This window comes from Melospiza georgiana, chromosome 4, assembly GCF_028018845.1.
Source record: "Melospiza georgiana isolate bMelGeo1 chromosome 4, bMelGeo1.pri, whole genome shotgun sequence".
NCBI classification, from domain to species: Eukaryota; Metazoa; Chordata; class Aves; order Passeriformes; family Passerellidae; genus Melospiza; species Melospiza georgiana.
Genome location: NC_080433.1, coordinates 59,385,508 through 59,399,921, shown reverse-complemented (window position 1 = coordinate 59,399,921; position 14,414 = coordinate 59,385,508). Strand labels below are relative to the sequence as shown.

At 37.1% G+C, this 14,414-nt stretch overlaps 1 protein-coding gene across 3 annotated transcripts in view; it reads left to right on the top strand.

The window, feature by feature from the left end:
* Positions 1–2,582: 2,582 nt before the first annotated feature.
* Positions 2,583–14,414, top strand: part of IQUB (IQ motif and ubiquitin domain containing) — a 73,879-nt gene continuing 62,047 nt past the window's right edge. For 2 of the 3 annotated variants that reach the window (XM_058022552.1, XM_058022550.1), the window contains exons 1-7: positions 2,744–2,929; positions 3,198–3,460; positions 4,295–4,426; positions 4,534–4,709; positions 4,952–5,107; positions 7,447–7,657; positions 11,233–11,408. In XM_058022552.1, coding sequence (XP_057878535.1) covers positions 3,232–3,460; positions 4,295–4,426; positions 4,534–4,709; positions 4,952–5,107; positions 7,447–7,657; positions 11,233–11,408 — 1,080 coding nt within the window. In that variant the 5' untranslated portion in view covers positions 2,744–2,929; positions 3,198–3,231. Of the gene's footprint in view, positions 2,633–2,743; positions 2,930–3,197; positions 3,461–4,294; positions 4,427–4,533; positions 4,710–4,951; positions 5,108–7,446; positions 7,658–11,232; positions 11,409–14,414 lie in introns of those variants that run through there. The other variant, XM_058022551.1, reaches the window with a different exon arrangement.

Sequence of the window (14,414 nt, the reverse complement as noted above, 5' to 3'; positions counted from 1 at the left end):
AAATCCTGAATAAAATATCCAAACTAGATCTAAGGCTCCTGTGCAAGTTTGCCTTTACTGATGTTTTTTTCAAGACCACTAGCAACATTCCTGCAAGTTTGAAGACAGGAATATATCTATATCACAAAAATCTGCAGTTTAATAAGCTTTTGTTTATGCACTAGTTACATTACACATCATACTTGGCCATAGCTGGTTTTTCATAGTCTTTAGGCTTATAAATTTACTTGTGACATGATTATTATAAATGGATTAATTACAAATTTATATTCTATGCAATGGTATTTGGGGGTAGGTCAATAGAAGAGAAAACCAGTATTCCCAAGGTATTCCCTCCAGAAACTATTTTCACTGCATTCTTTAGCATTGAGTTTTCCCCCCTCAACTATCATTACTATAATTACATAAATATTTTAAATTTTGAAAAATTAAGAAGTGAAAAATACTTAGTTTTATTGTTTGGTTTTGAAGGATTTTTCAGTCTTGACCAAGATAGAAGCTGGTCTTTTCCTAAGTAAAACCACTAGATGGCATTCCAGAAGAGGACTTTGCTAAAGTCAACAAACACAATTTTCTCATGAGAAATAGTAAGGGATTACAGACTTGAATGAGGGCCAATGCTATCACATGTGTAATGAAAATTAATGGATTTTGGTAATAAGTATTGAGCTGACCTGAGAGAAACCAAAATAAATTAAAAAAAACCCACAATAAACAAAGTCTAGTATAAATGATAGACACATGAAATACTGGAGGTGGGGGGGGAAGGAAAGTTTGCAGAATATGGTAGCAACTACTGGAATTATTTCTACTATTCTGTACCTGAGACATTTGCTGTACTCTCTCCTTGTTCAGTTATTTCCTCTACTTCTAAAGATGTATTTGTCATGTGATTTAAAAGAGCTCTCCTATAAGCTCATTAATTGTCCTCCAGGGGAGAGGAAGTTTTTTTCATGGCCCACTGCTGCTGAAATTTGATATATAGCCTTTTAAAACTGACTTTCACAAATAAAAACATACTCTCATCTTCCTTTCACAAATGCACATCTGTTTCCTCCATACAGGTCCTAATTTATTCCAAGAGGAATATGCTAGCAAGGTATAATTTGAAGGCTAACTAATGATGTTGCTTGATTTTTCTCCTTTAATTGTTGGAAATCCATGATGATGCAAACAATTTTATAATCTGTTGTAATGTAATTTTATAATCGTTAGTAAGGTAAATTGCTGCAAGCTGTAGAGTTAACAAAGTTTAGATCTTTAAAACACTTTGAGATCATCTGATTGAAGTCATGTCATTAAAAAAGAGATTTATCTGCAAGGATGGGACCTAGCAGAGACAGAGCCTTTTATAACAGAAAAACAACCTTCCCATCATGAGAGCAGAGCAAGTACTGAGGTTTTTGTAATTCCTAGCCAGATGGCAATCTTTGCTGCTTAACCTATCCCAAGTGGCTGTGTTCTGAACCTGAAACCAAAACCAATAGGAGATGAGTGAAAGCTGCTTTTTATTATTTTAATATTCAAAGCTTATATGCTATTTCATTAGGGAAAAAATGAAAAATCATTGCAACTTGAAAATGAGCTTGAATGTTTAATCAACTATATAACGGTGACAAAGTGACACAAATGACAGTATCTTTCTACAGAATTAATGGTGATCCTATTCTGGGAGTTCAAACAAGGTTTTACACAAAACAGCATTAGTAGTAGTAATGGGAAATTTCTCTCCTTTAGATGCGGAGTAGGCCCACGTTCAAGTGCCAAACAATGTCTGGGAAACATGGTAACAATGATCATGGCATGCAATTATTGAGTATCCTTTTGAATTCAATGCCTGCTGAAAGGTTTTTTTCCAGGATTCTCTTGGAATTGCAACACAGAACTGTGTATTTCACACCTAAAAGTTCTGTGATGTGACCGTCCACTTGGTTTTCTTGTAGCATGCTGAAAAGATTTGCAGGAGTTGTGTCAGAAATGGCACCTCAAACACCAGGAAATCCAGTTTCGTATGGTTTTCATTCTGATTTGCAAGTCTTTAATTCCCAGTTGCCAGCCTCAGTCCTCACGCCACGGACCCTCCAGGAGAGCAGCAGGGTTAGGCACAAGCCATGTCACGGGCAGGCACTGCCACACAGCCCGGAAGGGACGGTGTGTGGCACGACGGCTGCCAACACTCGCACACAACACCCTTTCTCGATATCCAAGCGTTCTGGGGCTTTAGTACAACTTCTGCTATTGCTCGCAGAATAAGGTTATAAGGAAAAACGGTGTTTTTGTACATTGCTGCCGCTATGGGCTGGTACGAGCTCTCATCGCTGCTCAGGGTCACAGCGCGGGCACGCCCCTGCGGGTGTGCCGGCACTGGGGCCGCTCCAGGCCAGCACGGGTTCGTGCAGCTGCTGTGGCTGGAGGGAAGCAGGGCACTTGCTTTCGCACCGCCTCCCTTTCCACTTTTCCCGACCCGGCGGGTTCCCGGGGCGTTCTCAGTCCGCCCAGGGCGTTCTCAGTCCGCCCGGCCCGGCCCGGCCCCGCTCCCCAGTGCGCACGCTCCTGCTCCCCAGGCCGGTTGCCGTGGCTACCGCGCCGCCGCCGGGCCGAGCAGCGCCTGCCCGGAGCGCCGGGCCGGGAGGTGCCGGGACAGGGACACAGGGACACAGGGACACAGGGACAGGGACAGGGGCGGGAGGGTGGGTGCGGGGGTCCCAGCCGTGCCCCCAGCGGCGGCCGCAGCCCCGGCCCCGGTGCGCACTGTGCCGGGGGCCCGCCCGAGCGGTTTGGCGTCCCCGGGCTGCTGCCGGGAGCTGCTGCGTCCCGGACCCTGCGGGTTTGGTTGTGGTTCTATGCTGAGGAATTTGGGCTTAGGACTCTTCCAGCCCGTATAATTTCGGTGGCAACTCGGAAAACCGTAAAGGTGTGCTGTCTCTAGGTAATGACCGCTTGGACCATCTTGTTCTGTAGGCAGAGAACGAGAGGTAAAAAGAACTGCGCCGGCTACTTGCCTTGGAGTGTTATGTTTGGTAAACACCAGCCACCAGCTTTCTGTTTGGTGGAAGCAAAGATTTCATGCTGTTCTCAATAGGCCTTTTGGGATTAGATACAGGAAAAGCTTTTCAGGACAGTAAATTACCAATAATTCTGGTAGTAGAAATGTGCCAGTATGCAATTTATAATAGATCCTGTGATTATTCTTGCAGGAAGGTTAAAAGCATGCAACTGATGCTTTAGGAAATGGAAGGTGCATCAGATGGCTTTGAAGCTGTTACATCAGAAGGATCAAGTGCAGAGCAATCACCTGCACCCTCACAAGGAAAAGCAGTTGGAGAGGATGGGGACCCAGCAGAGAAGCCTCCGCTCCCTGAACCTGCAGGCACTGCACAATCAGAGAGGGGCTGGAACCAGCCGTCTCCTTCTCAACATTCAGTACTGCCTGAGAGTACAGAAAAGGGGACAATGACAGGTAAAGAAGTAGTTAAAATGTTGGGTATTAATGGTTTAAAGAGATATTTTTTCTTCAACTTGGTTATAGCTTCTTGCACTCCCACACACCCTCATTCTGTTTATGCTTGCTGAGGTTTGGTCCTGCAGTAACTTTTTAAATTCTCATTTGAAACATAGTCCAAAGGTAAGGAATGTATTCTTTATCTCAAACTGTAGTAGTCATTTCTAGATGGCATTTTATGGAATGATCCTTATTTCCAGAAATGTGTATGCATAAGTATACATATTTTGTATGTGCATTTAAATTACCAGTCTAGCCAACATTATAGAAATCACCTTACTATTTTACCTTTCTTAGATTCCCCTGTAAGTTGCCTGCCACCCTTCTTTTATCTGTGTCTTTCTCCTGCAGCCTCCCAAATTCTCCATCATTTCCTACACCTGTTCTTCAGTGTTCTGGATGTCTTCAGTCACTTCCTAATACAGGACCACATTTGCTTGGTTCTTCAGAGCAGAACACAGCATATCCTGTTCAGCAGCTGAGCACAGTGAATAACAATTCCTCGTATGGACTTGCTGACTACTTTCCTCTTGGCTAGGTTGCATTCATCTGCTCTCATTCTGAGAAGCTGGCTAGGAATATCTTTATGTGGTGGCAGTATTACATTAGATACCACATTTAAAATTGTATGATAATACTGTTTCAGCTTTCAAATAGACTGTCTTTTAGCTGAGAAAAGGATGGTTATGCTATGTTGCAGTGTTACAATAAAATCATCCTGGGCTAAAGTTGAAAGAGTTATTTGTTTGTTTTGAGAAACTTCTCAGGAATGAATTTTGGTTTTATTTTTAGTAAGCATGATTAAGGATAATGGAACATCTTGGAAGACTTGGCCTAATTTTGAGAATCAGGAATGTTTCCCTGGAGAAGTCATTCAACAGGATTACCACATGCCTGATGTCTTAACTGTCAGAGTAGAAACAGGTAAATGCTGCTTTTGCACATTTGTCAATACATATGTAAATATGATCTAATCTAGATGTGTTACTGAAATAAGCAATATTTATATTTTGGAACTTTCCTTTTAACAGGTTCAGATTCATTTCAAGAAGTAGTTGTAAAAGTTGAAAGACCTACCTATAAGAAACCTTTTCTGGGTGGATTTAGGAACGTGTCAACAGGAGTGGAATTTCATAATGCAGGATCACAAACAAAACCCAAAAAACGACCTGACAAAGGAATTCAGTTATTTTGTAGGGGAACACAGGTAAAGGCTTTGTAATGTCCCTTTAGAATGTTGTTTTTACCAAATGGAATAGAATGCTGGCACTATTTCTGATAGGAAAGAGGAAATAAATCTGAGATAAATGTGCAAATGAAAGTATTTATTAGATAAATATAATTATTCTTGTGATTTTTATTGCAAATAGCTAATTTTGCCACTTACTGTAATGAGGAAAAAAAATCTCTGTGTATTTGCTTCTAATCTGACATGGATTTTTTCCCCAGACGGCCGTGGAAAAAAATGCCCAACAACAAACGAGAAATACAACATCAACACAGATGACTAAAACTGGCCTTTATGTATCAAACATGACTGACAAACTAATAACTCCTGGAAAGTATTTTACAGCAGAGGAATACCATAAACGTAGACTTGAAGCAGTAAGTCCTTATCTATTTGAAACTGTCTGGAAAATAATGAATTGTGAAGGTTATCTGAATATTTAATGAGTGTTCAGAGTGTTCAAAGACGGAATTTAAAAGTGAACTGTAAAATGTCTTCTTATGCTCATCTTTTGTAATCTTTCAGATACAGGGGAAGTGCATGTTTGCTCTAGAGTTTTAGTGACATTTGATACCTTGCAATCTCTTAAATATTAAGAATTCTGAAATTATTGTTTTCTGTCTCACAGTGACAGTTAAGTTCCCATGTAGAGCATTAAGGATTAAAACAGGCTTGTTCTTACAAAATTCTCATTATCTCTTTGGAATAACCTAAGATACATGCTTAATGTATGGCCTGAAATAAATGCAGTGTTGGGTTAGGATTTAGGAGATCTGCATTCAAGCTTTGAGTTTTGAGAACAATCTATTGTTCCTTGTCTGTTTGGTTGGGGTTTTTTTGTCAGACTTAGTAGGTTACCTTGTGCAAGCTGATCCATTTGGATTCTGTTCAAGCTCCCTGCTTTGACACTGAAGTAGAAATGGGCTGTTCAAACACAGGCAGTGGGTCTGTGGGGTTTTCTGGTGCACTGAGTTGCCTCATGAAGGCAATTCAGATTACAGATTCTGCATATTCATTGTGCAGAGGATGCCATTTAGGCCTTCCACTCTGCTTTTTGGAAACCATGTGTTCTGTGACTGCACATCTAACTAAAGTCTGCTTTAAGTAGTGTTAGATGAGGCATTGCTTTGTAAATGGTCTAGTTATTAATTTGATTGCTGAAAATAGACAGTCTGAATCCAGCTGAATGGAGAAACAGTTGATTCCCCAAATGTCTAAGTAGAATAATTGTATTGGTAATTGTATTGACATGGTTGGCAAGGTATTTGAAGTTTTCTGGGCAGAAGTTTTCTTGTAAAGGTGGTGGTGTTCGCAGGGGTCCCAGGATGAGAGAAAAGACGAGAATCTTGACTCTATATTTCAGAAGGCTGATTTATTATTTTATGATATATAGTATATTAAAAGAAAATGATATATTAAAACTACACTAAAGAATGGAAGAAAGGATTTCATCAGAAGGCTTGAAAGGTATAGAAAGGAATGGAGTGATAATAAAATCTTGTGACTGACCAGAGAGTCCAAGACAGCTCGACTGTGATTGGCCATTAATTAAAAACAACCACATGAGACCAATCACAGATGCACCTGTTGCATTCCACAGCAGCAGATTAATTATTGTTTACATTTCGTTTCTGAGGCCTCTCAGCTTCTCAGGAGAAAAGATCCTAACGAAAGGACTTTTCCTAAAATATGTCTGTGAGAACTTCTTAAATCAGTCAGCTGTAGCTGATGGCAATGTGCATCTTGTAGAAGTGGAACCCAGGTAGGGAGTAATTTCCTCAGGACTACCAATATGTTTCTCTGTGGTCTTTGGTGACCCTTATGGAAGTCTGTAATGTGTCTATAGGTAATTGATAATACATAGTAGAGAGGTCGGCTTGGTGTTGGTTCACATTGATGGATTTGCCCAGTGCAGTATAGGTCCATATTGAAATACTGTTTGAAGACATATTCAAGAGAAGATTTAGATTAAAATATTACCAGAGACATTGTGACTGTATTAGTATGATTTTGTGCTTGATAGCTTTTGATGCTGAACAGTGCTTGGTACCTCAAGGCATTGATCTGACTGAACTGTTTGTAGTGCAACAGCCAGCAGAAGGTGAGGCTTGTGCAGCATCCTCCCTTAACATATCGTAGACATTTCCCCAGTCCTCAACAGCCACAGCTTGGCAAGGTCGATGATTTAATTTTCTTTTTTCATTTCTGTCATAACAGCATTAGTAATTTCACTTTCATTGTTTGTTCACAAATAAAATGCAGTTGATGTTGTGTCTATGTGTTGATTTTTGTAACTAGAAATTTAAAAGAAATTTTGCAAATGTGTCTACATTTCCACTCTGTAAATTGGCAGTAAGATAAGGCAAAGAATAAAAACAGTGCATGGCAAAATACATTTTTAAGGGGAGATTTGAAAAAGAAAAATGGATATTTAAATGTAGTTTATATTTTGATTTGATTATTTGAACCCATTTTATCCACTGTACTCACTGGTTAAATTCCTGCAGTTACCTAACTGTGTAATCACATACTAGTGCTTAAACTAATAGTACATGACTGATTTTTTAACATTTAAATTAGTTTCAGTACAAGAAAAATCTTAGAAAATGTAGTTAGGGAGCTGGAGAAAAGAAGAGTTAAGAAATAATGCTACACTTCAAAATACTATGTTGTTTCATTTTAAATTCGTGATTCTTTGGTATTGTATCACATATAGGTAATAGTAATACAGAAGTATTTCCGTCGTTGGCATGCTGCATATTTAGTACAAAATCTGAAGGAGCAGAGGAGGTTAAGGCTGGCACAGGAGGCACAAGAAGAATTACAGAAAAAATTGGAGAAAGAAGAAAAATTGATTAGAGAGTATGAGAAAAAACTGAACCCTAAAACAAGAGAAGACTTTGAGCTACTCTACCATGACTTGGAATGTAAGTTTTCTTAAAGGGATATCCTTAAAGCAACAAAACAGTACAGTTTGTTTAAAACAAACTTAGGGTTTTTACATGTTTTTATAGATTATTTTTTCTGCTTGACAGTGGAATCTTTTTCATTGTAAAATAATTATTTTACTTTCGTGTATTACTAAAAAACAGGAAGAAGACCTTGATGCTCTGTAAGCACTGCTCAGCAATAACCAAACATCCCTGTGTTATCAACATCCAGCACCTTACAAGCTGCTGTGACTAAAAATTAACTCTATTGCAGCCAAAGCCAGTACACCTTTTTTTAGAAACAACTGGCTTATAGAAGAGTGCTCTTTGGCAGTTTTATTAACATTTTTTATTTATGTCTACAGTTAAGGTCAGCTAGAAGAACAAAAGGGTGTTTTTTTTAGATCAGAGTTGCTTTTATCTTTCACTCTACATTTAAGATGCTGAGGAATTTTTTTACAGAATTTTACAACATACGACAGAAGTTATTCTTTTTGTCTTAGTTGTCCTCTACTGATGCTTTTTCTCCTTCCTAGTTCATTCCATGTTTCATAAAACTGTGTTGTCAACATTTTAAAAATCTCTTAGGAGTTCTGCAGGATATTCTGAAAGTCATACATTTCCTGTTCTTGGAGTAGATGATGTTTAATACAGGCAAGCACCTCTAAACTTCTTCAGAAAAATAATGTGAATACTGCAGATAATTGACATAAAACCTTACAAGAATGTAATGGTGCAAATAGAGCAAAAAACTTAGAGTATTTCCTTTGGAAAAACAAAAACATTCAAAAGCTGTGCACTTGTAGCAGCATATAATGAAATAGCAAGACAAATTTTGTTTTTTTACAATGTCTCTTTTAAAGCCAGAGGTTTGTACTGTAACTTGTAACAATTCTTATGTTATCTCAGCTACAGTGCTTTATGGCCTAGCTCTTTGCCAGTTTGGATATTGTTGTCCCTGTAGCAGAGCTGACCTAAGAGATGACCTACTTCATTGCAAAGCCACCTGCCCTACCATAAACCATCTCAGCTCTTTCTTCAGTGGTAAACTGAGCATAAATTTGATGGCATGTGTTATTCATAGAGTTCAGCATCACGATTCAAAAATTCCCAAGTTATACACTAATCTTTTAGGGCTGTCATACTTTGTGTGGCGCTGAACAAATAGCTTTGTCTGAATTAATAAATGATTTATAAATATCACTGTTCGTGACAAATGTAAAAATTATTCCTTGTCTTGAGCTTTGCAGTTATTGGAATAGTATCTTCATGATATTTGTGGCTTGTTTGAGGTTGTCCAGCCCCCCTCCCTTTTTCTGTGTAGATAGTTTGCTTTTCACTTCCCAAGAATCAAGCCCTTTTCAAGTTGTATCTGTATCAAAAGCCAAGGTACTCAAATAGGACTTTTTTCCTTGCCACTTATGAGAAATCTTACTATTTCATTTTTTTAAGTGTGAAAAGTCTTACTTGCAGTAGAAGCAAGTAAGTTCTGTTGAAGTTATGGAAGAGTGCTGATCTTCATGATATTTTTAGATTTGAAACTTATGGTTATGCAAGTGTCTCTTGCTTAATTTAATGACTTTGGATTCACAAATAATAAAAATTTCAGCCAAGCATGTTCAGAAATTTCATATCTAGTCAACCTGACAAAAACATGTGCCACTTCAGAACAGAACAAATTCCAGTATTTGAAATGTTTTTTTTTTTACTATTTTATTAAAAATAATGGTCTGGTATCAATCTCACTGTTTAGTTTTTGTTAACTGGTATTGACTAGTTGCTTCTCTACATGGAGATTTGCAATCATGCTCTTCATTTTAATAGAGCTTAATGATTCTAGGAACTTGGAGTTTTTTTCCTACCTGCATCTGCAACAATTTTGCATTCTTATAGTGCCAACAATTTACACAAGCTAAATCATTGTGATAGTAATAGAATGAGACTATTGTCCTCCAGGGATCTGTGAAGGTTATTGCTGTAATCACAACAGGGTTACTATTACAGGGTCAGCCAGTACAAGCAATTCTTGGTGGTACAAGAAGAACTGTTGACTATATAGTGCAAATGAGGTCTATCTATATATGCAGCATGTCTGCATAGGCATTTATTATTTATTTGAAAAGTATGAGCTATTTTACTTTATAAACAGTGGAGTAAAAATTGTAATGAGTAAAATCTCTGCAGATAGATAATCTGCAGAACAGATAATCTAAGAGGAGATTAGATTGGTTGCAGGTAAATGGGGAATCAAGAAGTGAGTATCAATGGTAAGTGGCAGCTTTTTCATTTCTGAATGCACAAAATTGCTTACTCTATTTATTGCTCCACCTTAGAAGTTGCTGGGGGGCATTATTATGCCCCCTTCAGGCATAATAAAGCTTCATGTAAATAATTCTGTATAACGCTGTTGTTTGGTGGCTTGGCTGTATTTAAAATATATATCTTGGGGTTCTCAGAACTTGGCAGACAGCTGTCATGTTACAGCTTGGAGAGCCTTAAGGAAATGAATTGAAATATTTAAAAATGGAAAACCAGGTGTTGTAGATAAGAAGCCACAGGCAGAAAATAAGCCTTCCTCCTTTCCCTCCTCCTGCCTCTAATCTTACCTGATCCAGGATGTTACAGAATTTTTCAGTGTCTCACATATTGAATGGTTTCCTTTTACTCTGGGTTTTGATTTTGCGTAACTGCTCTGGGATGATAACAACACTTTGAGGTATTCTTCAGGAATGCTGAAGTTTTGGATCTTATAAAATTCCCTACAAAACCCTAGAGGTATTTGAACTAGATCAGACTCTTCAGAGAAGCCAGGAATTGTTATGGGATATGCAAAGGCAGTAAACACAGTTTGATTTTACAGGCAGATTTCTCTAAATCCATGCAGTGTCTATATTGGCAGCAAAAGTGTCAGGGGGTCAGATCCTTACACAGCATGTACTGATCCATGTGCTGCTGTCATCACCTCCTGTGGCTTCTTCTGTGGCCACTTTCACCCACTTGAAGGGTTGTGTTATAGAAAAGGAAAGGGAGAGTAAAGCAGCGACTGTCGAGTTATTAATGTGTTCTCATCTGCCTTGGATGGCAAAAGGTGATACCACTGCAATATCCAGTCTAAAACCTGAAGTGCTAAATGTGACTGTCAGTCAAGTTTTATCTCAGTTCTGGAGGACTTCAAGCTTCTTTAGATTTTACACATTTATGCAGGGAGAAGCAGTAATATTCTCAGCACTGAGTACTAGTAGTACCACAGTAAGATGCAGCCATTTCATCATACATTTCCACAGGAGCTAAATTCTTTTTCTCACATACAGATTCTTTTTCTCCTACTCATCCTTGAGTTTGGAGTGCAAATTGGCAGTCTGGAATTGATGTACACACACATACTCTCACAGAACATCTGTATAATTTACATTCATTTCTAGGCCATCTGCATGTATTGAAAATAGCTATAACATCAACTCCCTAAAATGGAAACTGAGTTTTAGTGAATATTGAAAGAAAAGTCGATTATGTTGTTTCTTAAATATGAAAGCAGAAGTTTTGCTGGAAAGTAACAATATTTGTATCTGCAGTATGGATGCAGGAGGAGACTGAGCGAATTAACAGAACTCTTATTGGAGGTAAAAGAAAGGCAGCACTTTTTGCACTTCTGGAAGAAGAGACAGACCTCATTGCTTGCATTGGGATGCACAAATTAAATGCCAATCTGGAGAATCAACAAAAAGCAATACTGCACTTTCTGGGTAAGGTCAGTAATTACTCTGATCATAAAGAATATCTAAGTACAGGAACAGAAAATACACCTGCAAAGTACAAAAATACCTTTTGTAGTTTTTAACAGTTAATCATGTGAATGCAAATGTTATAAATATCCAAATTATGTGGTTGTTCATGTCAATACAATTTAGTAAATTTCTTTTTTCCAAGCTGAGAATTTCATAGCTACCAGACCAATTGAAGGTTGAACAGTGGATCATTAATGCTGTTAACTATAAAAAGTATAAACAATACATATAACTAATTATAACAATAAGTATAATAATAATAAATATGTTAATAATAATAATAATAATAAATATGTTATCCTTCAGGAACTAAATTTTTCATTTATTTCCTAAATGAGTATAGGCCTCTGGTCATCATATGTCTTTCTTTAAAGAAAGCATTTATTCTGTTTCCATGTATAAAGAAGAGTTTGAATCTGATGTTGAATTCAGTTATTAAATCACTGACTTTAGTTCCATTAGAATTTTATTTGAGATTTCATTCTTGTATAATCTTGGGGATGATATTTAAGGGAAGTGTTCTTCAGTCTTTATTAAAGAAAAAGAAAATTCTTTCATTCACAAAGATGATTTAAAATGGCATTAAATTCAGTGGTATCTTAATGTAGAAGACCAAAAACCCTTGTCCTTTTAGGTAGATGTCCAGCCATTGGAACAAAGTAATAGTTTATTTTTAAAGTATATACATGATTATGAAAAGAAATACTGCAACAGAAATGGTTTTTAGCTGTTTTAGCTGTCTAATTTTTTTTTTATTATTTTTTTTTTTAATTTTGACTATTGAGTGCTCAAAAGTAGAAATGGTGGTTTTGTACAAAAGAGACTTTTCTTCATTCTTTTTATTACTGATGCTGGGGAACTGTACTCTAAATGTGATTTGATAAAATGTATTACATTTCTCACTATGAACAAGTTTCTTATCTGAAATGTTGGTGGAACTATTACCACATTTATTGCTGTGCTATGACTGTTTTCTGTCTTACTGCTTTCAAGAATGAAGAAAAACCCCACCAAACCAAATAATTAGGATTATTTTCAGAGCCTTGAATAATTTCTATGTTTCATGTTTGCTTCTTCTACTTACAATCTGTTCTGTTACCTTCTTCGAAAAAGAAGCCTGGAACAGTCAAAGCAAATATATTTCACTTTTAACTGACTCTGTCCTTACTTTTCCATAAGGACTGATTTCCAGTGTCCTACCTGTACAGATTGCTTCCAGCACATATTCTGACAAGCTGGACAGTTTTCTTACATCTAGAATCAGAAGCAAAACGTTCTTCAGCACAAAAACTCTCAGTGAAAGTTGATGTTTGGAGAATCAGGAGACACATCAGAGACAACTGATATTTTGTCTTTACAAACAGTGGAAAGACAAGTGGAAAGACTGTTTTTCCTGAAGCTGTCACTAATAATTTATTTATTCTTACTTTAAATGTATAAATTATGCTTTTCATGAAAGGGACTGTAATCTTTTTGTTTTAAAATTTATTGAGCTTCTGAATAGTGCAATGTTTCATGTTTTTTATCATGTTCGCTATAGGATTTCGAGTGTTGTTCTAAACTGTTGACATACATAGTTCTAACTCGGAGAAAAAGTAAAAATTTTTGCATTTTTATAAAAGATAAATATAATTTTGTAAATCTCAAAATTATATGGATGGTTTGCTATGACTGTAACAGTGCAATTTAAGCTTTTTAAATTACAGTATGAAATTTATTTTTGAGTGCTTGATTAGGGATAATTTGTTTTTTTCTTGAACTTTGAGCTGGCAATGTTGATCTGGACACTTGCCAGTTAAAGCTGCAATAATATCTTTCACATCTGAAGACTGCAAGCTGCAATGGCCAATGTGGCATGAAAGTTGCTTCTCCATGGAAATCTTTGTTCCCTTCTTTGCTACTTTAAGCATGTACCTCCACAGGCATGTGTGCCCTTATGAAGGTTGGTACTGGTTGTGTGTGCCCTATGTTCTAGGGGGTTCTTTATGCTGAACTTGTTCTTCTTCAGCAGGAAGTATTTGATTAAGCTTTTGTACAGCAATCATATTGACTTCAAGAAATTTGTGTAACTATTAACTGTCACTCAGTTCATACCTTTCATGTTTTGTACTATTTCTGCACACATCCTATGGATTTTTTTTATTATACTCACCTTTTTCTCTCTCTCTGTGGTGGTGTGTTTCCTCAGGCTCCTTTTCTGCTTTCATACGTTGGCAGCAGAGTGTAGTTGTAGTAATACAGATAACAGGATTATTGTAAATTCCACAGCACTGCCAGCAGACTAAAAGACAAGAGAAAGCTGGCAGAAGATCTCAAAGTTTTAGTTTTTCTCTTGTCAGCCTGGAGTACAGAAAAATAGTCCTGAAACCAGAGAACTTGTGATTCTTTCTTTTTTCAGTAAAAGGCTGCATTTTTTTTTTCCATTTTAAAATTTTTATGTAATACCCAGCTATGATCAAGTAGTAAGAAAAAATACAGAAGTTACAGATTTATTTTTGAAGAAATAATTATAATAACAGAATTGCTCTGTATTAAGGGTCATTTGAAGAATGGGTTACCAAGTTTACTTGCACCTATTGGGTTTGCAAATTATCAGAAAAATCTAATTTTACTGACTATTTCTTAGGGTCTACCCTGGCCATTGATTTTTTCTAGCATTAGTAAATGACCTTTCTCTGTTATGGTAAGTGATTTCCTTGAAGAGGATCAAATGTAGGTACTGAATGAACTACTATATGGAAAAGAGTGATTTGTCCCAGTCTAACATACAAAGGATTGCCAGCATGATAGACCTTCTAGGTTGGTCTGAATTTCATTGTTTGCAAAGTGTGGGGTTTTGGTTTTGTTTTAGGGTTTTTTAAAGAATTTCTAGTATTGTATAAAGATAGTGAAACAAAATGAACATACAATAGAATGCTCCCTATATATGACAGAGAAAAAATTGCCTTGCTCAAGTTTTGCAGAAATTC